General features: G+C 43.5%; 3 protein-coding genes across 6 annotated transcripts in view; 2 read left to right on the top strand and 1 right to left on the bottom strand.

The window, feature by feature from the left end:
* The first annotated feature begins 1,595 nt into the window (after nt 1–1,595).
* ccni (cyclin I) lies at nt 1,596–13,891 on the top strand. The gene is made up of 7 exons (XM_088909871.1): nt 1,596–2,130; nt 3,881–4,037; nt 5,642–5,776; nt 7,989–8,063; nt 10,919–11,059; nt 11,820–12,050; nt 12,461–13,891. Exons 2-7 carry the CDS (start codon nt 3,924–3,926, stop codon nt 12,899–12,901), a joined length of 1,137 nt encoding a protein of 378 aa, XP_088765997.1. The 5' UTR covers nt 1,596–2,130; nt 3,881–3,923; the 3' UTR covers nt 12,902–13,891.
* A 1,903-nt stretch (nt 13,892–15,794) lies between these two features.
* sowahb (sosondowah ankyrin repeat domain family member B) lies at nt 15,795–19,513 on the top strand. The gene has a single exon (XM_088911601.1). The coding sequence runs from the start codon at nt 15,896–15,898 to the stop codon at nt 18,200–18,202; it is 2,307 nt and encodes a 768-aa protein (XP_088767727.1). The 5' UTR covers nt 15,795–15,895; the 3' UTR covers nt 18,203–19,513.
* Nucleotides 19,514–23,020: 3,507 nt separating this feature from the next.
* The window catches only part of shroom3 (shroom family member 3), an 81,023-nt gene continuing 77,691 nt past the window's right edge, over nt 23,021–26,352 (bottom strand). For all 4 annotated transcript variants that reach the window (XM_088911597.1, XM_088911598.1, XM_088911600.1 and 1 more), the window contains one exon: nt 23,021–25,574. In XM_088911597.1, coding sequence (XP_088767723.1) covers nt 25,266–25,574 — 309 coding nt within the window. In that variant the 3' untranslated portion in view covers nt 23,021–25,265. The remainder of the gene's footprint in view (nt 25,575–26,352) is intronic.

Genomic DNA, 26,352 nt, shown 5'->3' with positions numbered 1-26,352 from the left:
TTTGGAAAGCAGGCTGAGTGGACCCGAGAGCTATCTGGAAGGAATTAGAGCAAGCTACACTTGCCCCTAGCTGGGATTGAACCCGGGACCTTACAGTCAGGAGCCAGATGACACGGCAATGAGCAACTTAAATTAACATTATAAACTTTAAACTAGATTAGAGATTTGGAGAATATTATCAACAGATTAAACATTGTCTGACAAATTCTTCAGCAATATTAAACGGTGTTGATGAATATAAAAGGGAGATAGTGTTATCTGTGTTATGTAGTACATACTGTAATATCAGTGAAGAAACATTTTGCTTGTACTCAGACTGGAGGTGCAGTAGAAGCAGATGGCACGTTGTTTGCATAAAATTCAATATTTCAACATCTTGCAAATAGTGAGGATGACTTGTAAATTGGAAATGTGTTTTTCAACTTGAAGGTGGTCTTAAGTGCAAACTAGGCTGGCAGTTATTGAACAAAAACAGATCTCAAGTTCTGAAAATTACAAAATCTGAAAATGAGTTAATTGAAGAAACAACAATAGTATTGCACAGGTGCACATGATATGATGTGATGTGTTAAATTTTTAGAAGTCTTTATATATATATAAAGTTGTATAATGTGCAAGGATTGACATAATTAGTAGAGTGTCATCAGGGTCTGTATTACTATCACTTCACTTCCTGATTTATATAGATGATTTAGACTTGCATTTTAGCAAACTATTTTGATTATACCATAATAGGAGTGTAGAAATAGCAATTGAACCTCATAAAGATTCACATAAAATTCAAGATTGGGCAAACATCTGGCTGATGATTGTTAGTGCAGACAGGTTTTTGAAAAGAGATCATGAAAACAAGAACTAAAATGTGAAATGGGAAAACATTAAGCTAGAAGAGCCTATAATTAAAAGACACAGGTGTTGCTGCTATGGTTATTGCAGACATGTCGGTTTTCTTCAAGAAATGGCTGGTTGAGATCACTGAGTCAATCAGTTACTAACTAGCAAATGAGTTGTATTGGGCAGAATGGCCTGTTTTGTTTGTAATCGCTCTTATGTTCTCATGCTTGGTAATAAAGGGTGTGACTGGTGTTCCTTTCATCACTGAGAACTTCACTCTGTTTTCCTCTCCCCTTACATACAAAATGTATGTTTCATTGGTACATTATCTGCAAGTAAGTTTCTCTCATTTCTTTTGACTAATGTTTTTAATTGCATCTGTTGGTCTCTGTTGTCAAGGAGCAGGCCCCACTGGTGAGGTTGTTATTGAAAATGAGACTTTCTTCTCTAATTTATTTAAAGCTAGCTATATACAGTAATTGCGGTAACAATAGTAATAATTCTACTTTTCCACTTAAAACGTACCCAGGGTAAACTCATCTAATCTACTTCAGGGGTTGTTTTAATTATATGCCTCAAGGGAAATAAAAGACGGAAGAGTTGGGCAGTTGAGATGAGGAGATTTTTTAATCCATAAGCAATATTTTTTTTAAAAAAACGACAGAATTGGCCGGTGTTGGTTTATGTTGGTAAAGGACGTCGGCTCTTACGGTCTGCTCCTCTCCCCCGCTCCTTGTTTACAACCAGCCTCTGCTCAAAAGGGGAGGGGGGGAGAGAGAGAGAGACGAAATCGCATTACATAACGATGCGGCCATTTTTAAAAGGTGCATTCGCCTTAGAAAATAGTCCTGTGTCAAGTCACCCCTCAACGACGCATTTAAAACCACACATTTCGTAAAACTAATTTAATTATGCTCTCACGACCAATAATATTTTTTTTAAACAGTCGGTAAAACCAGGCGACGCTGATTTCCTGAAATGACGCTTGTAAATGGCCTATTGAGAAGCGAGTAAGGTAGTGGGCAGGTCTCTTCTCTTTCCTTTAGTCCCCTCCTTCGGAAGTAGACGCTTTTGTCTATATTCCGTTCCTTTTTTTATTTTAAATACCCTATTTTGGAGGATTTCCCCCCCTTCATTACTCTTTCTTCCCTCTTCCCCGGATCCAAAGGCAACACAGACACCACAAGATGGACGAGTGAAAAAAATGAAGATAACATTTACCTTTTATTTTGCCTCACTTTAATGGACCGGATGATCGCCAAGTCAAACTGTGACTCTCGCAGCTTTGCAGGGGAGGTGAGACGATTGTTATTTACAAAGCTTCAGAAAATGTAATTAAATCACCTTAGTAGTACGGCACAGGGACAGTTTACGATGTTCAAATGGCAAAATGCCCGAATTCCAATGTTTTCAGTCATGCATAGTGTTTATACTCCAATTGTCAAACTACGTTGCATAGAAATAAAAAATAGCGTTATTTTCTTTAAACATTGAAATATGTTTCCATCTATTAGAGGAGTTATTTGGATATAATCGTCTTGTTCAGAATAGTCCTTTCAAATGTATCGCCAAGTAGTATTTTCTTCTCCTCGTTTCAAAACGTTTTTGTTTTCTGTTGAAAATAATGAAAATCGTGAGGCCGTGAAAACATCTTTCTGCTCGTCTTCCTTAATTTGTACCGTGGGCTGGCCAATACAATGGAAGCTGGGTCTTTACAATTGAAAATAATAAAAAAAACAAGTTTAATTTCTGTTTCACCGAAACTAGAACACAAAATAGAGTGGACGTTCACGCAATGCAGGACATTTTTTTTTTCATTTTAGAGCTTGTGTGAACTCAAAATACACTTGAGGTCAAATGTACCTCAGCGTTTCAAGTACATTGCCCAGTTACGCGTCCTGTGTGGATGATATTGGTCAGCTCGTCTCCGGCCATTTCTGTTTCCTGGACTGCCTTTGTAGCAGTACAGCCCCTCCCCCCCGGACAGCACGGCTCCATCAGCTGAAGGAGGGAGTGAACTGTACTGTAGGTCCCAAAATTTAACAATCCTTGCAGCCTTGCACACGCAATGACCGCAAGAAATGTCATCATGACCGTACCTGCCGCCCTGGGTGACGCACATCTCACACCCCGTATCGCCGCACCAAGGCATCGATAGAGTCACCAGAGTGACGCTGCTTAGTAACCAACCAAACCCCGTTTCCTTCAACTAAGAGGTCTTACCTGCTTGAACTAAATGACACAGGGAGGTGTCTGTCCGCCTGCTTAATTACCGCTTCGAGGTCAACCCAAAGTCGGTGTCATGGCAAGACAGCACGACATGCTGTCGACGTGAGCAGTGAGAAGCGTTGCCTCACCTTGAGAGGGATTAGCTCACATGAGCTCTGAGGAATCGCAGCAGTTTCGGTTCCTGTAGCAACTCCCGTTTAGGGGAGATTCCCTCTGAAGTCAGAAAAATGAGTTGACGCGTCGCTCTTCAAGGTAGAATTCTGCAGCCCTGGTTTATGTGTATGTGTTATGTAATATGTATGTTTTTTTTAGTTTCATTTTTTATACTGAAATATTCCATCATGTGTATATGTTAGTAAGCATATATATATAATGTCTGTACTTTCCTTATACAACACTATACTTATTATACTACACTGCACTCAGAAGTAATCCAGGTGTCCTGAACAGTCTGTTACCAACTGCGTTCTTGAAACTGTGTGTTTTGCATTTTGATTTTGCCCCAAGAAAGGAGTAAGCTCCTGTAGTGTGCCATTCGGTGGTACTGGGTTGGCGCACTTGTAATTCAATTAGATGACTAATTTAAAAATGCCTAAACCAATATACTGTCTGCACACCCAGATTAGCGTCGGGGGGGGGGGGGGGGGGGACAGTTGGAAAGTAATGTCACAACACACAGGGACAGCATTCCTCAACATGCTCAATCCTGGGGCCTGGCTGGGTGCTGTTTGTGCTAACCAGATATCCTCCAGAGACAGACCTCAGAATGGCTTGCCTTTCTAACGTTCTGGTGTTGATTGGGTCTGGGGGTTTTCAGGTAGCTGTATCCAGTGGGGAGGCAGGCGAATCCAAGGGGCGCGATGAAGTTCTCGGAGCCCCTGGAGAGCCAGAGGTTGTCTTTCCTTTTGGAAATGGCAACTTCTAGGGAAGCCGCGATGTGGAAGGTCTACGTGCCGAAAAATCCCACCAATCAGGTAGGGAGCTTTGAAAGAAGGGTGGTCATTTACAAATGTGACTTGCATGTGACGTGCATTTGTGGCTAACTTTAGTACATGTTCTTTAGATTAAAAAAAAACAGTGTTGGTATTATAATGCTGTCTTTTCTTCAGATGTCTAAATTCATGGTGTGGGTTTGGTGTGCAATGGCACACTGCTGTCTGTTTACAAAGTGGATTGTAAAGATGAAAACTGCAACTTGATATTCTAAAAGGAATAAGCGGGAGTCTTTTTTTTTACCAAAAGAGAACTTCTTTCCTCTCTTCTCCTGACATTTCAAAGCAGAATGCGTACAGTGCAGATCCATTCTCCAACCAAGCTGTCAGTAATCTGAATTAAAATCAAGCTGATTTATCTTTATCATATAGAGGTTTAAGAGGTGCATCAGGATGTTACAGTATTCAATACTGCATGTGTGACACACAGCAAATAATTTTAGATGATGTATACAGTGTTCCAGACACTGATGTACCGAGGCCCTCGGTTTGGCTGTGTTGTAGCTCAGATTGAACCTGAGAAAAATGTCCATGGATTCAAAGAAACTTTAAATTGCCTAAACTAGTTCTAGAGTGCTCTCATTAATGTGCATCACGCTGTCTCGACTGTAGTAAAATTCCAGAAGTCCCCATCTGATCATCTTGGGTTTTTAAGATGCAGTTAGCATCAGATTTCGATGAAGTTTCAAACTATTTGATCATTTTCGGCTCCAATATTGCCCGTGGTACAGTCAGTCTTGAGAGCCAGGAGTTACAACGGATGAGCAGGCATTACAAGTAGGGTGTCAAAGAATAAAATGGCTTTTCTTCTCCAGGTTGATATTTGTGGTTTCTCACTTGTACTAAACCTGTTTGATCTGAGTCACTCTGTGTTTTGCAGTCATTATGCCTTTAACATCACTTTCCAAATGTGACAAGCGACGCTTCAGCTGTGTGCTGAGGAGAAGCTATAGTTCCTACATGGACATATGTGGATTTTTCTAATTAATTAAGCACTTATGACGCCTAGATCTCCGTCTGCCTTCCACTGTCTGAGAAAATAACTCCTTAACCGGCCTGTAGTAAACAAATGCAGGTTTAAAACCTGATTTTGCTTTTCAGATGTAGTTTTATAATTGCAGACTCGAGTTGGCCGCTATAGTGACATGGCAGTAAACCATCTAGCCTGTGCTTTTGTGACACTGAGAGCCATTGACTGTAATACTCCTCCATAAAAGATTCTTCAATTCTTACAGACCCAACAATAGTTTCCTTTTTTAGTGGCTGCGTCAGACATCAAAATTACCATAGAAATTGCACAATGAAAAAGCTTTAAGCTTATTTTAAGATCCGGGGTCTTTGTAAGTTTTTCTTGATTATTGCCTTCTAAAGAGTTCAGAGTCAGTAGGAAAATGTTTGTAATAAAAAAAGAACAAAAGATTTCTGTGACTTACTTGGAATTGCTCGGTTTTACCCGAGTATGAGAGTCTTGAGTATAGCTGTTGTTTGAGTAATTCAAGATCATGAGATTTAGCCTTGTTCTCTCTAACAGAGTGGATGTTGTCTGCAGCTTCAGTGTGGCCTCTGTTTGTTGTATTTGCAATCAGGATACAGATATCTCTCCAGCACAGCGGGATGAGGTGGTCCGATGGTTGACTGATCTCCACCGCCGACTCCAGCTTTATCCAGAGACGCTTTCTTTGGGCATCAGTACTTTGGACCGGTTCTTAGCCATCGTAAAGGTAAGTAACCTTTTCTCTAGTTCGATAAAAAGCACAAGCAACTGGGGTGGAATGATTTGGCTAATGAGGAGTGCGTCTCCCTCCTGGGCTAACCTTCTAATATGTTTTGTGTTGGTCCATGGCAAAAAATCCCAATTAAATACATTATGATCTCGTATTGTAACACAATAAAATGTGGAAAAGTCCATGGGCAGAGTGATGTGAAAAAGAAAGCACACCCTCTTCAGCTTCTGTGGTTTTATATGTTAAGATCTACTGTATCGTACCTTCACCTAGTCTTCACCAAGTCCTCTTACAGCTGACAAATCCAATGTCATGTGACAAATAACACACACAAATTTCACTTTTGTCATTATTAAAATTTAAAAAAATCATCCAGAAGCCTTGTGTGCACCCGTACTGCTTCCTTGTTAGTTAAGGTCATGAGAATCAGGTGCTGCTATAATTCTGTGATCATCAGGATGTGCTTCCACCTTTATACAAATTCAGAAACTTGGTCAGTTTGGTCTGGAGCGTACAGGTTTGTAGTAACGCATCATGCCTAGGTCCAAAGATATCTGTGATGGTCTCAGACTAAGAATCATCTCATCTCCATCATCACCATCATTACCATCATTCCAAAGTGAGAAGGATAATTTACAGTGATTGCCAGATTACTCAGGAGTGGGCGTCCCAGCAAATTCGCCCCAAGATCACACCATATGATGCTCCTAGAGATCGCAGAGAACCACAGTTAGATCCAGGCATCTGCTGGCCTCTGTCAATACAGTAAACGTCAAGAGTTCATGATCCTACCAATAGGAAAAGACCCCTTTCTCTCCAAAAAGAACGTTGCTGCATTTCTTAGGTTTGCTAAAAGGCACTTAAATGATCCTTGTCCTCTGAACAATGTCCTCTGGTCAGATGAAACCAAAGTGGAGTTGTTTGGCTGTGATGCAAAATGACATGTTTGGCAAAAACTAAAGACTGTGTATCGCCACAAGAGCCTCAGACCAGCCGTCCAGCGTGGTGCCGGAGGGGGGTGATTTGGGTCTGCACTGCAGCCGCAGGCCCTGGAAGCCTCACAGTTATGGAGTCTACCATTAATTCCTCTCTGTACATTCTTGAGGAAAACGCGAGACCATCTGTCTAACAGCTAGGGTTAGCCGAAAGTGGATCGTGCAACAGGAGAATAATCCGAAACGCACCGGTAAATCCACAACCGTATGGCTTCAAAGGAAAAGAATGAGGATGGCCAAGTTGAGGTCCAGACCTCAACCTCTTTCAGGTGCCGTGGCGCGACCTAAAGAGAGCGGCCCTCCAACATCGCTGAGCTGAAGCAGGTTTGTAAGGAGGAGTGGGCCAGAATTCTTCCCGGTGATGTGAGAGACTAAAACTCTACGGGAAACGTTTTCTTCAAGTTATTGCCCCCTCAAGGGGGTTCCATACATACTTTTTCACACAAGACTACTGAATGTTGGCTGTTTTATTTAATAAATAATGATAAAATTTGTGTGGGGTATCTGTCACACAAGGTTAGATGTATCTCCTGTTAGGGCTAGGTGAAGGCCAAATATATCTCAATATGTGAAACTATAGAATCATAAGGAAGTGTATTTTCTGTTTCACATCACTGTTTGTGCATGTTTGTAACTGCAGTTGTTTGGAGAATTCTTGTCAGAGCCATTTCATTAATACGAGTTCTGGCCATTCTTGACGGGTAGCATCTCGGAAGAATTTCAGAGTGTCCTTAATAGCACAGAGTAAAGATTTGGGTGCTTTGTGATGCATCATTACCTTGAGTCAGTTTGTAGTTTTGCCGAGTTCAGGAGGAAAACCACTGTCCGTGCATGGTCAGAGAGCAAACCAACTGCAGCAGAGCTCTTTTGTCACTCATTTTGTTTTCATTTGTCACTTCTGAAATATGATTTGCTCTTTCTGTGTAGTGTAATACCGACTGACTTTTACATCAGAAATGTCTTCTGAGAAGTTTGACTTTTCAGTAGTCTTGTTTAGCAAGCAGTATTTCACAAAGTGTTTCATACTTGTCCCTACTTCACTTTCTCTTTCTGATTTAAAAAAAAAAAGAAAATGCTTGCCTGACTCTCTCTGGCTTGTACCTTGGATTATATGTCCGAGGCAGTCGGGCTGTTGTTTCCAGATGCCGCGCCCTGTTATTGCTGGAAGAAGTGTCTATCCTGCGATGGTAACAAGTGTTCCTTCTTTCCCCTAGGCCCGTCCGAAGTACCTGCGCTGCATTGCCATCTCCTGCTACTTCTTGGCTGCCAAAACCACCGAGGAGGATGAGGTAAGGACACCCAGAAAAGCTGGACCTCTAATTGATGCAATTAGACAGATGTCATTGTGGTGTGATGGAATCAGTGGAGTACCGCAAGGATCAGTGCTAGGACCACAAACCCTTCTTATGTGCTTCCCGGGGAGCTGGCATCTTAGGGAAAACCATGTCTGCAGCCACTTGTATTATATCGTTTTTAAGTCTCTCCCTGACTCCCACCCTACTCAAACATCAGTAGTTTTGTAGGTGGAAACAAAATCAAATGGAAAATAATTTTCTAGAGGTCAGCCTGGCTCTTCATTCTTCTTTCATTTTTTTTCTGTATACCCCAAGTGAAATGGAGATTTCGAATGCCTTTTCGAATGCTGTGCGTGCAGTGGGTAATAGTACAGCAAATACACTGATTTGAAAGCTATAAAGATTTTTGCAGTTTGTGAAATCCTTTGAGCCTTTTTAGAAGGTAACTGTGTTCTGAGACATACCTTCCTTAAGCAGCTCTTAGATGTGGTATGAATTCTGGAGGACGGTGTTGTAAACTGCAGAGTATAACAGTGGTTGAATGACTGGCTTTATAAATGGAATGTTATAGCAGCCCCGCTTTACATCAGACCATGGGGAGAAATGGGAAAATGATTGATGAATTAATATGGAACTTGAGGAAGGATAGGCTGTATAAGCCCTTTGTGGAATATTACAAATAGTCCCATGCAGTTCTGATGCCCAAGTAGTTTAACATCTCCTCTGAAAGACCGTGCCTACACTGCAGTGTCCCTAGTCACTATTTGTTTGGAATTTCGGATAGTTAGGAGTGCGACCTACTGGTCCACCAACATAACAATAATTTGTGCAAGTAATTGGACAGTCATCATCCCAGGCACTTGTCAGTAAAGATAGTGACCGATCGTGATAGTATATGCCCACGTGTTCTAAATGCTGATGTGAGATGTTTAGCATTTTTCTGTTTTTATATTTTGTTCCGGCCTATTGTACACATGAGGAAGCATGTTTTTGTTCTTCTTTAAAGTTAGACACTTTTACTAAGAGGGCAATGCAGTGGGCTAGGTGGCCATGTGTGACATAAGGTGCGCTGTATTGCATCGATATCCTGCTGCTCTGTCCCTTCTCCACCATCTGTCTGGTCACAGGCTAGCACACGCGGGCGAGATGACTGCCTGGAGCCCCTGTTCATCCGCACCAGAACCTCTGTGCCCTCCCATCTCGGCTTCTGCCTTTGCCCTGTTTCACAGTGGCGTGCAATCTGCACAGTCCCTTTTCCTTTTCCATTTGGCTGGCTGATGCTTTTATCCAAAACGACTTACTGAGATTGGTTGAGTACTGTGTTGTGAGTGTAAATAAAATCTGAAAATCGTTCGTGCAGCAGGAGTCTAGAGCCCCTCCCACTCCTGCAGATTGCTAGGATGCCCCCAACGACCTTCTTGTTACTTTCACTTTTATCTGCATTTTTGCCAGTTGTGATAAATGAACACATTTCAAGGTGGTGTCTGTTTGCTCGGTGTGGTGGGGAGTCTGCCTAAGGAATCCAGAGCTGTGCTTTTTAACCTTTGACTCCCTCTGGTGATCAGACAAGTACATCCTCATATTGTGCAACACCAGTTTTGCTTAGATCTTTCTGAGGCAAGAGAAAGGAGAAACGCCTCTTCCTAAAGCAAAAAAAATTGCTTTCACCTGATAAAGCTATTATTATCTTTTTGTTTCTCGTGCATTGTCCACTTCAATTTGAGCGTAGGGAAAGTATTGCACCAAATTCGGGACAGATGTGCTTCAGCTAATGCTAAGCAGCGTCTAAAAATCGAATCGTGCTGTACAGTGCCTGAATAATCACAGGACGTTTGAAATGACATCGCATTGCAATAAAAGTCATCAGCGTGACCCGTGACATTTCTGCACATTGTGTGGAGTGAAAAAGAAAATTCCTGCTTGTTTTCATTGACTGGCATTGACCTGGACAGCCTCCATGCTCTCTCTGCCCGAGCCTCTTCAATGTGGTGATGTAATTGAGGGAACGTTGAAAGACATTGAGATTGAAAGCCGGAAAAAAAACCTGTAGCGCCCGCAGCTCAGAACACATTACAGTCCAGCCTTGGCTAGTTGAAACTTGCTTACTACTTGTACCAACCAGCTACTTATCGTAAGGAGTATTTACCTAACAAGCAGGTATTTTTGTTTCGTGGTTTGTATTGTTTGTTTTTGACATATGAAATGAACAGCGTTGTTAAATGAAGTTTTAACAACAGACTGTAAATCTTGTATAGTAAGATGTCATCTGACATCGTTTGAAAGGAAATCCTCAGTGGACGCAGCGATATTACAATAACCACCTCTGATTCAGTAATCTCACCATCACGAGCTGCTGTTAGCCTCTTACAGGAGTTAAGATTCAACGAGCCCCTCACAATGAGCTGTTGCAGAGCACAGTGGCATTTATTTACACAGACTATTGTACAATGTGATAAATCAAAAGGAAAGTAGTGCAAGCGGAGGTCAAGTAGTTTTGAGTATCAAAGCGCTGCAACATTTAGGCCTGGAGTCCGTACAGAGAAACATAATCTTCGTACTGAGAATATTTACAAATCAAAAAAGTTACAAAAGCCTAAAATATGCAAGAGTTGTTTTTTTTGGTAACAAAAAAAATTCTGAGCACACTTTTGAAAAATCGATATCTCATTTGAGGAGTAGAGTCAGAGCTCATCTGTCCAGCTCTGTGGTTAGGTACCGCCATGCCACAGGAAAGCCAGCTGAGGACTGAGCTACTCCAAACAGAACATACCGCTCACGAGAAGCTGTTTTGCCAGTTGGCACAGTGGGCTTCACAGTGGCGATGCAGTCTGAGCCCTGTCTGTCCGCAGAGGATCCCAGCCCTGCGGGACTTGGCCAAGAACAGCTGCTGCGGCTGCTCTCCGTCCGAGATCCTGCGAATGGAGAGGATCGTCCTGGATAAGCTGAGCTGGGACCTGCACACTGCCACGCCGCTGGATTTCCTTCATATCGTGAGTGCACCCGGCTGGCGTTCTCTTCACCGGAGCGACTGGCAGGCGAAGCCAAGCGCGCCCAGCTTGGACGTTTCTAAAAACCGAACGGCTCAAGTTCGGATGGAGAAGGAGGGGTGGTACCGGTTGAGAGGACCGGTCAACAAGCAGAAACATATTCACTTTCACGTTCAACTTTTTTCCCTTTTTTGTTCTGGAAAGTCGATAGCAGTCGTGTGTATTGAAAGGAGAGCCTATCTCTCTGTACAGTATTGTTAATCAGGCCAAACCTTTGTTCATATAATATTGCTTCTCCACACTGCACATCACTTTGTTTTAAACCTGTCAACCCCTCCCATGTCGGTAAGGAAGTCATCTGGTTATAATAACCAGGCAATAACGGCTACCTTTTAAAGTAGTAGTTCGAAAGCTAATCGGAGCTAAATAGTACAGTCCGTTCAGTGAATGCCCGATTTCTTGGCATACCTTATATTCACAGTTACAGAGCCTCACAAGATTTATTCTGCCAGTTGGGAGTTCTGTTTATATTGGATTTCATTCAGTCAGGGTCAGCTCAAGGACAACGGTCAGCTCAGTTGTAATTGGAAGCATGTTTTAATCAGTTTGTGAACTTTAGGTTTTTCTCACCCTTCTGAAAATGACATTTTATTAGCTAAAAAGCTTCAAGGTGGACTGGTAACCCAACTCCTGCCTCTTGTTGTGCAGTCCTGCACAGACGGGTGCCATGACTCATGTGGACGTCTATTCTTCATTGCTTTAGTTCCACGCGATGGTGCTGTCCAGCAGGTCCCAGGTCTCTGCCATCGTGCCGGGAATGAACCCCTCTCAGCATGTGTATCTCCTCACACGGCAGCTCCACCACTGCCTGGCTGACCACACACTGCTGCAGTTTAAGGGCTCCACCCTGGCGCTGGCTATGGTCACCTTAGAACTGGAGAAGTGCTGTCCTGATTGGTTCGCTCTCACCGCCGACCTGCTGAAGAAGCTCCAGGTAACTGTCAGCGCTCGCCTTTAAGGCTTTATTCTGTCTTGTCTGGGCCCAGCCATTGCCTGATCGGAATTCGGTAGCGAATCTTCAGCAGCCGGCAAGACGCGAAGATGGCACTCTTAGTTCATGATAAGATTTGGAAAGTAACCTATGTCCGAAGTAGAAAAAGTGAGGGGAAAGGCGTTTTATTGGACATGTATAAGAATTGAATTCTAATTTGAGCAGGGCGTCAAAATCGGATCGTGTTTTCGTCATGCTAATCCATCTCGTGGTTTCCCAGATAGACTCAGGCTGATACATCTGCGCCCCTCCTGCTGTTGAACGTAAGGAGAACGTAACGAGAAATGAAAACCAGTCGCTGTTCCACTCGGACCCTTTTACTAGTCGTCCGTCTTTTCTTTCTTTTTGGCCAGATGGATAGCTCCCAGCTGATCCGCTGTCGAGAGCTGGTGGCACGTCGCCTCTCTCCACACCAGGCTCCCATGCCTCCCAACACTGTGTACATCTACCAACCCCAGAAGCACAGCCTGGCGCCCTGCGCCCGGGGCATCCCTTGGCGCCAGCCGCTCCCCCCGGCCCCGCGGGACCCCAGGAGCACCAGCCGGCCCGAAGGCGCCCCGACCCGCCCTCGCCCGCTGGTCCGGCCGGGCTGGAAGCCGGCCTCCGCCAAGCGCAAGGTGGAGGAGATGGAGGTGGACGAGTTCTACGACGGGATCAAGCGCCTCTACAACGAGGACAGCGCTCCGGAGGGGGCCGGCGCGGAGAGCGGGGGGCTGGCCTGCGGCGCCACGGCGGCGTGGCCGGAGGGCAGCCCCTCCCCCTGCCCCCCCCTGAGGCCGGTCAGCGTCACATAGCGGAAAGGGCACGGTCAATGTCCATCATCGCGGCTGAGGGCTGGCGAGCCAACAGCAGTCAGGGGTGGTATCCCACCAGGCTACACCGGATTGAGCCAGAGGAAAAATAAAGAAAAATAACCCGTTTGCTGCTGATTCATAACCCTTTGTTGAGCACAGCTAAAAAAAAAAAAAAAAAGAAAAATCCAAAAAAATTATAAAAGAAAAGTTCTAAAAAAAAAGTAGATTTACTTTTTTCCCCCCCACTCTTTAATGTTGTTTTATCTGTTCTCGAGATTCGTGTTAAGTGGTCATTTTGCCATCATGATTACCTCTGATCTTTGAAGAATATTCCTAAAAGTTACACTGCTTGAAATCACTTTTTGGTTCTCGCCAAATCCTTTTTCATCACCTTGAGTGTTGTGATTGGTGTCTTGTTTCACAATTAACCGGAAAATGTGCTTTCGTAAAATTAGATGGAGAATGTCTGTACTGTAAGGTATTTTGTACATTGTTTCTAAACTGCTCCGGGAAGATTCAGACCCAGGTTGAGACAGTCGCACAAGTTTTGTCAAATTTGAGAATAGTGGGAGTAATTTCCTCACCTTTTGTCAGTTCGGCAAGTTTGTCACACAGTCATAAATACTATTTTTAATCACAGGTTTTTTTAAAGAATAAGTGGTTGCTGAGAATTCCTATCACAAATAAGAAAGCATTAAGATCATTTACGCACTCAAGATGTTAACGTTAATCAATGAATTTTTACTGGGCAGTTGTAGAGCAGATTCTCTCTTTAAAAAAAAAAATAATTTTAAAAAAGTTTCCTTTGCGGAAAATAGAAAAAAAAGTTTTTCTTTACAAAATCTGCTTAATTTTTCACCTTTCCTTTGTTCTTCATTAATTGCAACCTTGCTGTTTTTTGCAGAGGGCTCTTTTCGAAGCCTGAATGTGATAACCGCCTCTGTACTGCTGAAGACCTGGCACTTAAAAATAAAATACAAGTCTCCACCATTTTCCCTTGTCCTGTTGCACGTTTTTCATCTGGGGGATTGGTTAAAGTTTTAAGAACTAAAAGGGAATTTTGACAGGGATACTGTGTGGCATAATGCTAGTTATCCATTTAGAGCCATACATAAACTGCTTCAGTACAAAGTTTTAAACAGACTATTATACCTCAGAAAAAGTGAAGTGGGATAATACAGGGATGTGTTCACAATGTAACACACATAAAGGATCAATATTACACTTATTCTGGTATTGTCAGCACATACAGTCATTCTGGTCCTCCACAGTGATGAAAGCTCTCAGGTCCCTTAATATCTCAATTCCACTTTGCATGTATCCTTGGTGATTTATCAAAGGTTAATGCAGCAAATCAATATGAAAATTTCTTACTTTCTAGACTCCGTATTATTGCTAAAAAATCAATATTGCAAAAATGGGTGGACAGTACAGGACTGTATAAAGAATAGATGAAGAGGCTGCATCACAAGTCATCATTTCCTATAATTTACAGGGGAAACTTGATGAGTGTAGGAATGTTTGGGGCCCATTAGAGACATACTTGAATGGCACTGGATGTTAAGAATATTAGTAGGAAGTTTTTGAATTAATTTTTTGAAGGAAGTTCATGATTTTTTTTTGTTTGTGAATGTAAGAATGTTTTTGTCTGATAAGAACAAAAATGAGAAAGTGAGGGGGAAAAAAGTCCTGCAAAGTTGGGGTGGAGGTGAGATTAAGAAAAAAAAAAGAACTGAAAGGGAATTTTGTTAATCTCTTAATGAGTCTGTCACATGCTTTGTATATCGCATGTAGCAGGGCAGTGGCGAAGCTCTTCGGGAAGCCTGGGAAAGTCGGTTTCTCAGACATCTTGCTGCTCTGCTGCTGCTGAGGAGGACGAGAGCTCAATACGCAAGGGCATGTCACGACATAAATTTATCCGTATTTTCTTCCCTCATAATTTCAGCATTGGTGGCTAATTCCAGCTAAACTTTCGGAAGCTTTTGTTCTTCTTGGCCATACTGTACATATATGGGTTTATAAAAGTCAGCTGTTGACAGTCGTGCACACACCTTGAGGCACCGAGCGCTGGGTGTCTTTATCTTTTACGACCATTCTTGGCCTTTAACATTATTATAACTGTATTGCTATTTGGCTGATGGCTTTTATCCAAAGCAACTTTCAAAATGATATTTTTACCTCGATTTTGGTACCCATTTACTGTATGTTGCTGGGATCGCTGGCGCAATGTGATTTCACCCCTTGATCTCCTCGTTAGGGGTTCAGAGCCCTAATCGCTGATTTATGAAAATTATAAGTAGCTTTTCGTGCACTTCACGGAATGTGCCATGTCAGAGAGCATTTCTAGCTAAATCCAAATTAAAACAGCCTTAGCCTTTGATTTTTGCAAAGTAAGGGAATATGCATTTTATACAGGGTGAATCAGACGTCTTGACCAGCAGGGGAAATTAAATTTCATTTTCTAATTATTATTCAGTTGGTTGCCATTAACATCCATACACTTTAATACTTGCCAAAATGTTGTTGTTGTTTTTATTTCAATGTCGCGTAAGACGCAAAACCCTGAGTGTGTGGATTCTGAGCGTTTTCCTTCATTACTAAGCTATAAACCACAGATTTCACGTGTTCCCATAGGAAAAAGTATGGTGTTTCTAGTGAACTGTGGGTCAACGCACTCTTTCATTTCACAAACTGTGAAATGTGAAATGTGTTTAAAAAGTGTATTAAAAAGCCAAGTATCTATTTTTGGACTAGTTTAGGAAATTCGAATCCGATACTTGCTCTTAAATTCACTTTATTTTCCTATCTGTCCGCCGAGATTCCGAGCTTGTCAATCAACACTCAGGTATGCAGTCACAGGTGGGGTCAGTGATCGTCTGAGGGAGGAGTTTCACTTGAGAGCGCTCGAAACTTTTGTACAGTAACACACGTTCCGCGTAACCAAAACCAGGAGTCAAGAGTAAAAAGCTTCTTTTCTCCATTTAGCCTGGAGGAATGGCAACAGAATTTAGTCAAGATTCAGTTTTGGATTTTCTCTGTCGCCGAGGAGGAAAGGTAAAAAACGCTGATCTGCTTAGACACTTCCATGAATTTCTCCGGGATCCCGAAAAGCAGGCGCAGAACAGGGATCTGTTTAAGAGGTTTGTGAACTCTGTGGCCGTGGTGAAGAATGAAGGCGGAGTGTCGTACGTTGTCTTGAAAAGAAGATACGGAGACCTGGTTCCAGACTTCAGCTCCGCGGTTTCGTCTTCGGGAGAAACGGAAGACTCTGGGTTGAGAGAGACTTTTACAAACAGGCGGGACCTGAACAGAAAACCCGAGAAAGGTCAGAGTTTTAAACCATCTGATAGCAGAGCGAAACGGAAAGCCAGCGAAAAGCCTGGCGTTTTAAACGCGCTAAACGAGCATTCAACCCTGTGCTCAGCAGGCTTTGTTAACAATAATGTTGCGGTTGCTAATCCCAGAGTCTCAGGAGCGTCTCCCGTTCTGTATACTACAGAAAAAACACCGTCCTCGAAAACCGACGTCATTAAAAGCCACTGCATTTCTCAGTCGTCTCCGGTTAGCATCAAACCAACGTTGGCAGATTACAGTGAGAAGAGTTTCAGGGCTGCAGAGGTGAGCGTATCCAAGGCAGAGCGCCCAACAGCCCCTATCCGCTCAAAGCAACCCGCATTCAACGGGGACACAAATGAAAATATGTGCAGCGCTAAAACCCGCCAGTCAGAAGCAGCCGAGAGTAAGCACAGCCAGGAGTCCAAAGACTGTGAGAGGAAGTCCTTCAGCCACCCAGCTCACCCGTGCAATCAGAACAAGGCCCTTGTAAATGCGGATTTTATTGAGAATAATCCACAAAGACACTGCAATGAAAGGGTGGGTCACAGAGCTTTAGACTCTGCCCGTTCTTTATGGTCCTCGCATTCCAGACTCCCAGCACATCCCCGAATTTCAGGTTCTTCCCCTTGTGTATCAGCCTTCCCCGCAGCTCAAAATGGCCTGGTTGCCACCCAAGCGACAGCACGAAGCACATCCCATCTGTCTAGCCCAGGAGACCTTCAGGCCTCCAGCAGCATCTGGTGCAAGCTTTCTGCGAACAGTGGGGAGGAGGGGCAGATCAGTTTGCGTCCTCTGCACTATGATTTGCCCCCGGAAGCCCCCATAAGACCCTCTGCTAAAACATCAGCATTGTGCAGCCGGAGTGGGCTGTCGGCCAGTCACGGGAATCTTCTTCGGCCCACTTACACCTGCGCGGAGGACGCAGAGAGCCCTCAAAGGTTGCCGGGAGATGAGTGGGGGAGTATTGATGGTCTGAATTCAAAGGGCCTTGCCGGTACCAGGCAGAGCAAAGTCTTGGATATGCTCCAGCGCGCAGAGAGAAAAGTTGACGACTGGCACGGCTTGATGGGCAACTTTCCAAGCCAGGACACATGGGCATCCCCTCTTGGAGGAGAAGCTGGGCCTCCGGTGCCCCTGCGGGCAGGCAACAGGAAAGAGAAGGACAAACTCAGGAGCAGAAAGTGCCGCAGCATGGGCGCCGATTTAGACTCGTCTTTCCCCGGTGAGGAAACCTCAGGTAAGCACAGCAGGCTTCTCCTGCTGTCCTCCTCCCTGGGCCTCAGTCGAGCTCTTGCTCCGAGAGCACGCGCGCAGAGCTACAGAGAGATCTCCCAGGGGGACGCCTCCCGAGCCAGACCGGTGGCGGCGCAGGAGGGCGCGTACCGATACCGGAGCACGCCGGTGCCCCTGGACTCCAGAGAACACGACTGGCTGGTGAAGGCGGCCGCCGGTACCTGGACTGAGATATACAGCTTATTCAGGGAGCAGCCCAGCCTGCTCAGCAAGAAGGACTTCGTTTCCGGGTACACGGTGCTGCACTGGATAGCCAAGCACGGGGACCACCAGGTGCTCAATACCCTGTGGTACGGTGTGAGTAAGGCAGGGCTGGAGCTTGATGTGAACGTGAAGTCCAGCTGTGGTTACACCCCCTTGCACATTGCTGCCATTCATGGTCACAAGAAGCTGATCCGCGTCCTTGTGCACAAGTTCAAAGCCAACCCCAGTCTGAGAGACACCAGCGGCAAGAGGCCCTGGCATTACCTAGCCCGCACCGGACCTGCAGATCTCCTCCAGCTGCTTGGAGCTCCACAGAACCAGTACCTGCCCAGTACAGCCCAGCAGTTCGTCCTCGACAGGCCAGCTTTACCAACGGCAGCGGTGAAGAGACACAGCTCGTTTGCAGTGTTTCACAAGAAATTCTCCAAGCTACAGGCAGCTTCGACTATTTCTGAGTCAGCCGTCTAAAATTAGTCCACATTCTGTATTTTGGTTGTAGGATCTTCCATCAGCACAGCTGCCGTGCAACCTTGGGGCCTTGGGTTCAGTTTCTATGTGGAGTTTGCATGTTCTTCTCATTTTCATACAGGTTTCCTTCAGGTGCTCCAGTTTCTTCCCACAGACCAAAAGCATACCGGTAGGTTAATTGGCTTCTGGGAAAAGAAGGTTGTGAGTGTGTATCTGTATGTGCCTTCTGATGGACTGGCTTCCTATCCAGGGTGTATCCTGCCTTGCACCCAGTGCTTGCTGGGATAGGCTCTGCGACCCTGCATTGGATAACGAGGTTCGAAAGTAGATGGGGTGGATATACCCTAAATCTGTTTAGTTTAAGAAGTGTTTGTTGCAGTGCAAGCTACTTACAGATTCAAGAAATGGTCATTGTTATGCTAAATTATTTTAAATTAGTAGCAACATCACTGTGCTATGTTAATTGAAGAAAAATGTAATATTGAATTCAGTCATGGGAGAGATACTATGCAAACGTGTTGAAGAAACAGGTTTGCCTGGTTAAAATGTACAATGCTGCTTCCCCAGAACACAATGCAAGCTCAGTGCTGGTTGAGCTGTTGTCCGACGAGCATTTTAAAAGGTTCTGTGACCAATCTAGAGCTTCCTCTGCAATGTCAGAAAATAACTTAAACACCTCCCGGTGTGCCTGACTGTATAGGGAGATGTATGCATTTTTTTTTCTTTTAATAATGGAAGCAGTTTCCTCCTGCTGATGGCCTGGGGTCCCATCCCAGATCCCTTGTCAACACCCGTTGCCTGCCAGGCTAGGCTCCAGCTCACTGCAGCTCTGTATTGAACAGAGCAATCATGGGATGGATGAACCTGTTGTACTGGATGCAATGGTTTTAGAGTCCCTGCACTACACTGAGGTGCTGACACATGTCCCGGGCAGCCCCACTGCACAGCAGGTCAGGAAGTGAAGCGAGAGGTTTCTTCAGTGCGGCCAGATTGAACAAACCCAGGTGGGACAACAGGGCTGGTACCCCTACTCTTGCAAACTGAGCCATGGACACAGTGCACCTAAAATCACGCCGATTACTTCCACATTACTGTACTTTCCTAAAGGGCAAACAGATCATCTGGCACATCAGATGACGGGAGACTCAGATGCTGCTTGCTTATGGGTCTCAGAGAACTGCGCTGAATGTGTAAAACCTTGTTTACAACTCAGTCCAGGCGTGTGCAGACTTGCTTCACTTACCTGTTGTGTAACAACGGTTACACATGTTGACTGGAAAAGTCCACGGCAATAAAAGGAAAGTTTAAAGATGTGTTTGTGACTCTGTAATGTTACCTGTGTTTGAAGGTAGTATTTTCTGGAGAGACGTGTGGAGGTGTGTGTGGAGCAGTGGGCAGGATTCTGGACTTACACCTGGGAGGTTGTGGGTTCGAATCCCAGCCCTAGTACTGCTGCTGTTCCCTTGAGCAAGATGCTTCACCTAAATTATCACACAGCTGTGTAAATGGATGCAAATGTGAGTCACTTCGGACAAAAGTGCCAGGTAAATAAAATATTAACTGAAAAAAATCCAAGTAATTACAGGAGGGTGAAAATAAGCAATAAGCTGCCAAAAAAACTGATTTTACGACCTTTCAGATTCAAACCCCTCATCTTGGCAGCTCATTGCTGTTTCTTCCACAGAGACGTTCTTGCTATTTCTAACAAAAAGGCTGTTATAATAAAATCCTGAAGCAGGAGTCTTATTTGCTTGCACAGCTTTAAGTGGATGAAATAATGGTTTATTGTATTACAATAAAACTACCTCGGCTTATCTCACTGCAGTATGTTTTACTTGCTTTTTTATACGTATGATATTGTGCTTTAAGGTGTGGCTCACAAAGGTGGCATTCGGTGTCTGGCTTCTAGTCACTGTGCAGACTTTGTCCTGAAGGATGCCATTACGCAGCTGGCTGTACAGATTACACTTGGACATGCTGATCATTTTGTTTTGGTCTTCATTATATTTGAATGTGTTGGGGTTTTTTTTTTTCTAGGGCAACTCACCTGCACATTTAGTGGCAAGCAACAGAAGCTGTAAACATACTACTTGTCTTCTCATGCCCTGGGTGTAGTTATAACCCCACACAGAATAGTTCCTATTTTTGGTCATGTCAAGTTCTGTGATTTAGCTTTTGTAATTACAAGTTTTCTCTTTGCATTTTTATACGTGTCTGCAAAGTTAAGATGAGCCATGGTGTCTTAATTACCAGGCACTTCATTCTGACTTCAACACACAGAAGAAATCATCCTCACACTGAACTTTAGACCTGTACATGAAATCTCTCAATGCCAAGAATATGTATTGGGGATTTCTGTTTTTCATATGTATTACGTTCGTTGAGACCTTAAACTCAAAATGTTTTCCTCCAGGGGTCTCACATGGCTTTCCCTAGTCTCTCTGGCTTTAAAAGTCCACAGCAGCAGTGTGTTGAGATGCAGTGTTTTGTGTTTAGTTGAAGTAAAAGGAGGTAGAACTAATGTCGCATTTTTTTGCCACTGAAAATATAGTGTGAGTTTGAACACCTGACTTCCAGGCCCTCACATCCACAGGTAAAAAGCTTGCCATGGTTGCCTCAAAAATACAGGAAAATTGCGGTGAAGTTTCTTAGTTTTCAAACACACATTCATGTTATTTGCGGAATGCGTTCAATTTGAGTTTTTCGCATTGGCGCCAGTACCCATCACAGCGTGCAACACTGTTGCAGACCATGTTGCTGAGCCACTGCACTGCAGGAGCATATTTTTAACGATCACCGTAACGATGCAAAATTCTAACTGCTGTAATATTAAGGCCAATTGTGAATAATACACGGGTGGAGTTTGTGATCCTTCTTACAAAGTCTGGGTAACAAAATCTGTAAATATTGTATTATTGGTATTGACCTCTATTTATGTGTAGCCTAATAAACAGTGCACTACAATATTAAACTTGACGCAATTACTCTACTGTGGCAAAACACTAAGCATAAAATTGTCATAAAATAGGCTCTGGCTCCCCTGCAGCCCTGAATTAGAAAAAGTTGTTAGGAAATGGATGGATGAAAAGCTGCATGCACTGGTATGTGCTATGAAAAAATGGGATAATTCCTTTATTTCAGTAATATGCATTTTCATAAAGCAGGACCGGTACTTGCTTGCTTGTTTTCTTTTTTCTACTTTTAAGTTATAATATTTGAAGTCCTTATTCTCACTGACGTTGCAGTGCTGCTATTGGAAGTCTTTTGCTGCTCAATTCTTACATTTTTTGCATCTCCATTATTTCAGCTCATTTAACTTAACATGTCTAAAGAAATCCACAATTTCTGGCACCTACTTAAAATATTCTGGGATATGATAATATTTGCAGTTAACTGAATATAAAAAAAACTGATTTCCCAAGCACAAATGCATTTGTGATTGTAATTTACATTCAAGCATTTTAATAAATTAAGCCTTCAGAATGAATGAAAAAAAAATCTGTAGTTTACTTTGGAAAGTACATGCTTAAACTCAATTAAATGTTAATAAATGCACTGCTCAACAGAAGACACAAAAACAAATTTTGATTATTGTTGTGGAAGGCTTTTTTCTTTGGCACCAGGTGTTGGAGTAGACCCGACTGCCTGCAAATGTCAAGAAAATGATTTTAAGGTGTTTCTGAATACTAAACCAGTTTTTAATGAAATTGTTGTTTTTAATAAATTTCCTAGGTGTAGCACAAAGCTGACACAAATCCACCTTAAACCAATTAGATTAATAGCAACGAAGGTGAAGGCACAATCAGTATTTTTACTAGTTTACTGCTGGCAAGTAAGACGTCAAAAGAAGGACATGTCTTAACTGACCATAAGTCTATGCTTCGCTAAGATGGGTTAACACTGCTTTGAGTTAGCTCATGGGCTGCTAAACGTGTCAGCAGAGATATTTTCATGTTTATCGGTAAGTGGTTGTTCTAGCAAATTATCCTATCTGCAGGGATAAAACACTTCCAAAGATTTAAACAGGAAACACTCTGACGTCAGTCTTTTCTGTTCCTGCTAAACAGCATAATGACCAGCAATGGCAGTTTTCTAAGAATTCTTTTTTTTAAAAATTAGATTTTAATAGTCTTCTGCAGCATCTTCCATATTTATTATTCAGTATTCAGTCACTCTGCTGGTCCCTGCTGAAGGCATGCACTTTAGCCTTGTCAATGTTTTGAAATTTAGAGACGCCAGCTGTCTCTCACTAAACACAATACCTAAAGGGCTCATAAAACAGATTAAGATGTCCCTCTTTAATAATATTCTTATAATGAGCTTTATTTTTTTTCCCCCAACTAGGAAAAAAATAAGGGTGATTATGTATTGAGGTCTGAAATAATTCCTGGGCTGCAATTCTGACCAATCTTGGGTTTTTCAGACAGCTGAGTCTTCTCTTACCTATAACAACAAGCTTTTAAAAGCTTTCATGCAAAGGAAAAGTTTTGAATTATTTTGGGGTGTGATCATGGCCGTATAATAACTGAACCGAGTAGCTTCAAATGTAGGCAGCTTTGCAATAATCCTTACTATAAAGCACTACATGCCTAAACCCCCCAAACTTCACCGCACAGACTGAGAACACCACACAGGCTACATCTCAGCAGGCAAGAGTTACAGTGTGTCATGTGAGAAAGACAAGAAGAATAGAGGCGATGAACTGGAGGAGAACATTCAGTCCATCCTGCTCATAAATCCAAAAGCTTTTCTTCTGCAGATAGAAACGAAGCTGTGTGCAGGGATAAACGATTTGGGGAGGAAAAAACACAAACAAAATGTCATGTAAACTTATATTTGGCAAAATGATGTGCTTAAAAATTGAACATTTCAATTACAGCCATTAACCTGAACTGTTCATTGCACAGTTTGGTGGAGAGAATATTGCAAAGACTCTTGACTCATATGGTCATACAACAGGTTTTCGACACATGTGAAGAGGAGCACCAGCCTTTTTATGGGTTAGAAAGGGGCTTTTTGTCTTTTTCAAAATATTTGCCTTTTTTCCCCAGATAAAACTCCATGCTTTACGCCCTCTTTTCTAACCTATTAAATACATTGTTTCAACACCTTCAGTAGCTGAACAATCGTGATATTTTAAGAATCATACCTCTGTAAAATTAAAATGGAAGCGTGTTTTGCGAAGATCTCTGTACAATTTAAATGGAAGAATGCTTGTGAGTAAATGATTTATCTAGAACTATAATGTTTCCCATAAGGAACTCCTTTTAAATGCTTCAGGAGTTGGTCAAGGAAGTTTACAGTGTCAGGACTGATCACGAGATACTGGCTTAACTCCAAAACATAACTCCTCTGCTCAAATAAAACTGAACATTATGTGGACAGTTAAAAGGGTATGGGAGACAAGTTAAACCTTCCTGAAACCTGATTTTCAGTTTAGAAATATCAGATTGAACAGTTTATACAACAGTGTATGAAACTTGCCAGGCATTAGCGTGCCCTTTGTAAGCCAGAACATCTTCATTAGTCCCAGACTCTCAAAAATGAAACCCTTATCATCTCTCTGCAAGCAGAGAAGCTGAAAACAGCCTTTCCTTTCCAAAAGCAAATCCTGTTCTCCAATTTCTCACATTTTACAGAACCTTTTTTTCTTTCACAAAATACAAAATTAGATCTTTTTTCTACTTACAGCATTAGAATCAAGAAAGGTTAGCATACAGTATATACAGCAACTTGCATAAAAATATATATAAATAATTAACGCAGTAATCTTCTGATATTGTTGAAGCTACTGAGCATTTTTAGAGACTAAATTAAAACAACCAACTCTTCTTCTAAAGTAAGAAAATTGATAACTGGTAAGAACGTTTTCAAGTGATAAAATATGTCAGGAAACACACCAACAGAAAGCGCTACCTCCTTCTGACTCCCGTTCCTGCATTCCTCTCTCCTGTTACCAAGGGACACATGGAGAGTCTATTATAGTCTTCAGTTTGGATCCACCATTTCTGTTTTTGACAGCATCCTTTACTGCACGTATTTCGTCTTCAGTATGAATGTGGAGCTACAGTACATTTAGTGTGGGCGAAAACTTTGTTCTAGGCCCCCAGTGAAAACGTTCAAGTACAGTAAAGGGTAACGTGTTAAACATGTATCAGGGTTTTCCTGCTACTTGGCCAAGAAAAACAAGTCTGACTGACGGTTATCATCACTGCCAGCACAGCTGGTACACGCAGAAACCCTTCTTGACCTGACCTACTAAAAAAACCCTGGAGCATCTGGAAATCTATCATCCCGGAAAATATCAGTAAATAAACCATCTCGCTAGCAGTAAAGGTTTAAGGATACATTTTCAACTTTCAGTATTTGCAATTTAGTGTTTTTGAAAAAATGGTCTCCTCTTTGCAAGACGTTTTTTCACAAGGGGGTATGTCCCCTATAATAAAAAAAGTACAGCTGTGTGAGTGTTAACATTTCTTTTTTCCTTCAGTTTAGTGTTAACATTTCTTTTTTCCGTCTGTTTCTTTCCCACCCTAGCCTGTCAGAAAACAGTTTTCACACCCCAGAAGGTCTTCAGTAACAATGAGGAAAACGTGACAGATCGTGACCTGGGGGACTGCTAATGCCGAATTCAGCCCTTGTGTGTGGTTTTACTCCAAACCAGGAACACGACAGTGGGTGGGAAGTCCTCACGTCTCACACAGGGCAGCCCCACTCTAACATTTGTTATAATACAGTCAACAACAATCAGGATATGAGGGGAAAAAAGAAACTTAATACAGAGGAAAGAGAGCAGTGCAGCCCTTCATAGCTACATAGATGTCCTTTAAGAGTGATCTCAGGCGAATTATTTCTCCCTCCAAGTTAGAAGCAGAGACCCCCATCTCATCACATCTGTCTCCAAAACGGCGCACGTGAAACGGGAAGGAATTTACTCTCATCCCCCACAGGGGGGCGCCATCCTCAGACATTTCTGCACCCGTCATTTCCCAGTGCCGGCCCGCAGCGCTAGCGCTGGGCTGGCTGGGTGCTCTGTCTTCTTAAACCCAGCGGGGCCGAGGCGCTACAGTGAGGTGACGGTGGTGGGTAAACAGGGGGCTGCGGCTCTGGGGGCGCAGGGAGCGGGCAGGCTGTCCATCAGGCACTGCAGCTGCTCCTCCCCCAGCCGGATCTTGTCGTCCAGCTCCCGCTGCTTGATGAGGAGGGCGGACTTCGTCCTGACGAAGCGCTGGTAGCCGCGGAGCTGCCGGGGGCTCAGGTATCCTCCCAGGATGTCCAGCACCACCCGCTCGCGCCGGTCCAGGTTCTCCTTCAGCTCGCGGGCGTCCTCGTGCTGCGAGCACAGCGCCTTCCTCTTCTGCCGCAGGGCCTCCTGCCAAAACAGCCGCCACACAGCACCCCCCGTCAAACACCGCCAACACCGCGCGGCTCCCGGCCCTCGGAACAGCTGGGCCCATCGCACTCTAGAAATGCTGGGGCCACGTCTCCTAACCGGGCTTGAGGGAACTTTGAACACACACCTGCTGCTGTACATGACACCCCGGGAATAGCTGAAAGCCCGGCTGACATCATCAGGAAGAGCCACTGGACCATAAGTGGAATGCAGACTCTTAAACGCCCATCCTTGGCAATAACATGGCTGGACTCGGACTATATGACTCTATGTAACACTGCTATATTCAGGGTACTGTGGGAAATACATCAGGTGTGTGTCTCCCCTTTAGTGTTCTCTGGAAATGGCCATTTTTGTGACAATTAAACTCATCGCAAACCTTGACTGGACTGTGCTGTGGCTCCCTGCCTCCCTAGAGCACCTCTGCCATTGTCAGTTTCATCCCCGTTCCCTTCCGTGTCAGTCCTGACCAGAGGAATGTAACCCAGTTTCAAAACATGCTTTTTTGACGGGGGGGAGGGGGGGTGCTGAGTTCCCATCTGTGCGGCACAAACATCTGATGATTAACAGAGCAGGCTGTGTACTGTGTACTAATTTAACAGCCCTCTGTCTGGGGAGACCTCAGCCTAACATACTCAAAGTGAATCGAGTCCAAAGTGGACATTTTGTACCATTAAAGAAAAAAAAACAATGAACATTTTGCATTTGGGGGAAGGATATTGAGAGAAAGTGACGAAGAGCTGATGCATTACACTGA

The sequence above is a fragment of the Atractosteus spatula genome, chromosome 3, assembly GCF_055471065.1.
Source record: "Atractosteus spatula isolate fAtrSpa1 chromosome 3, fAtrSpa1.hap1, whole genome shotgun sequence".
NCBI lineage: Eukaryota > Metazoa > Chordata > Actinopteri > Semionotiformes > Lepisosteidae > Atractosteus > Atractosteus spatula.
This window is presented reverse-complemented; position numbering and strand designations above follow the sequence as displayed.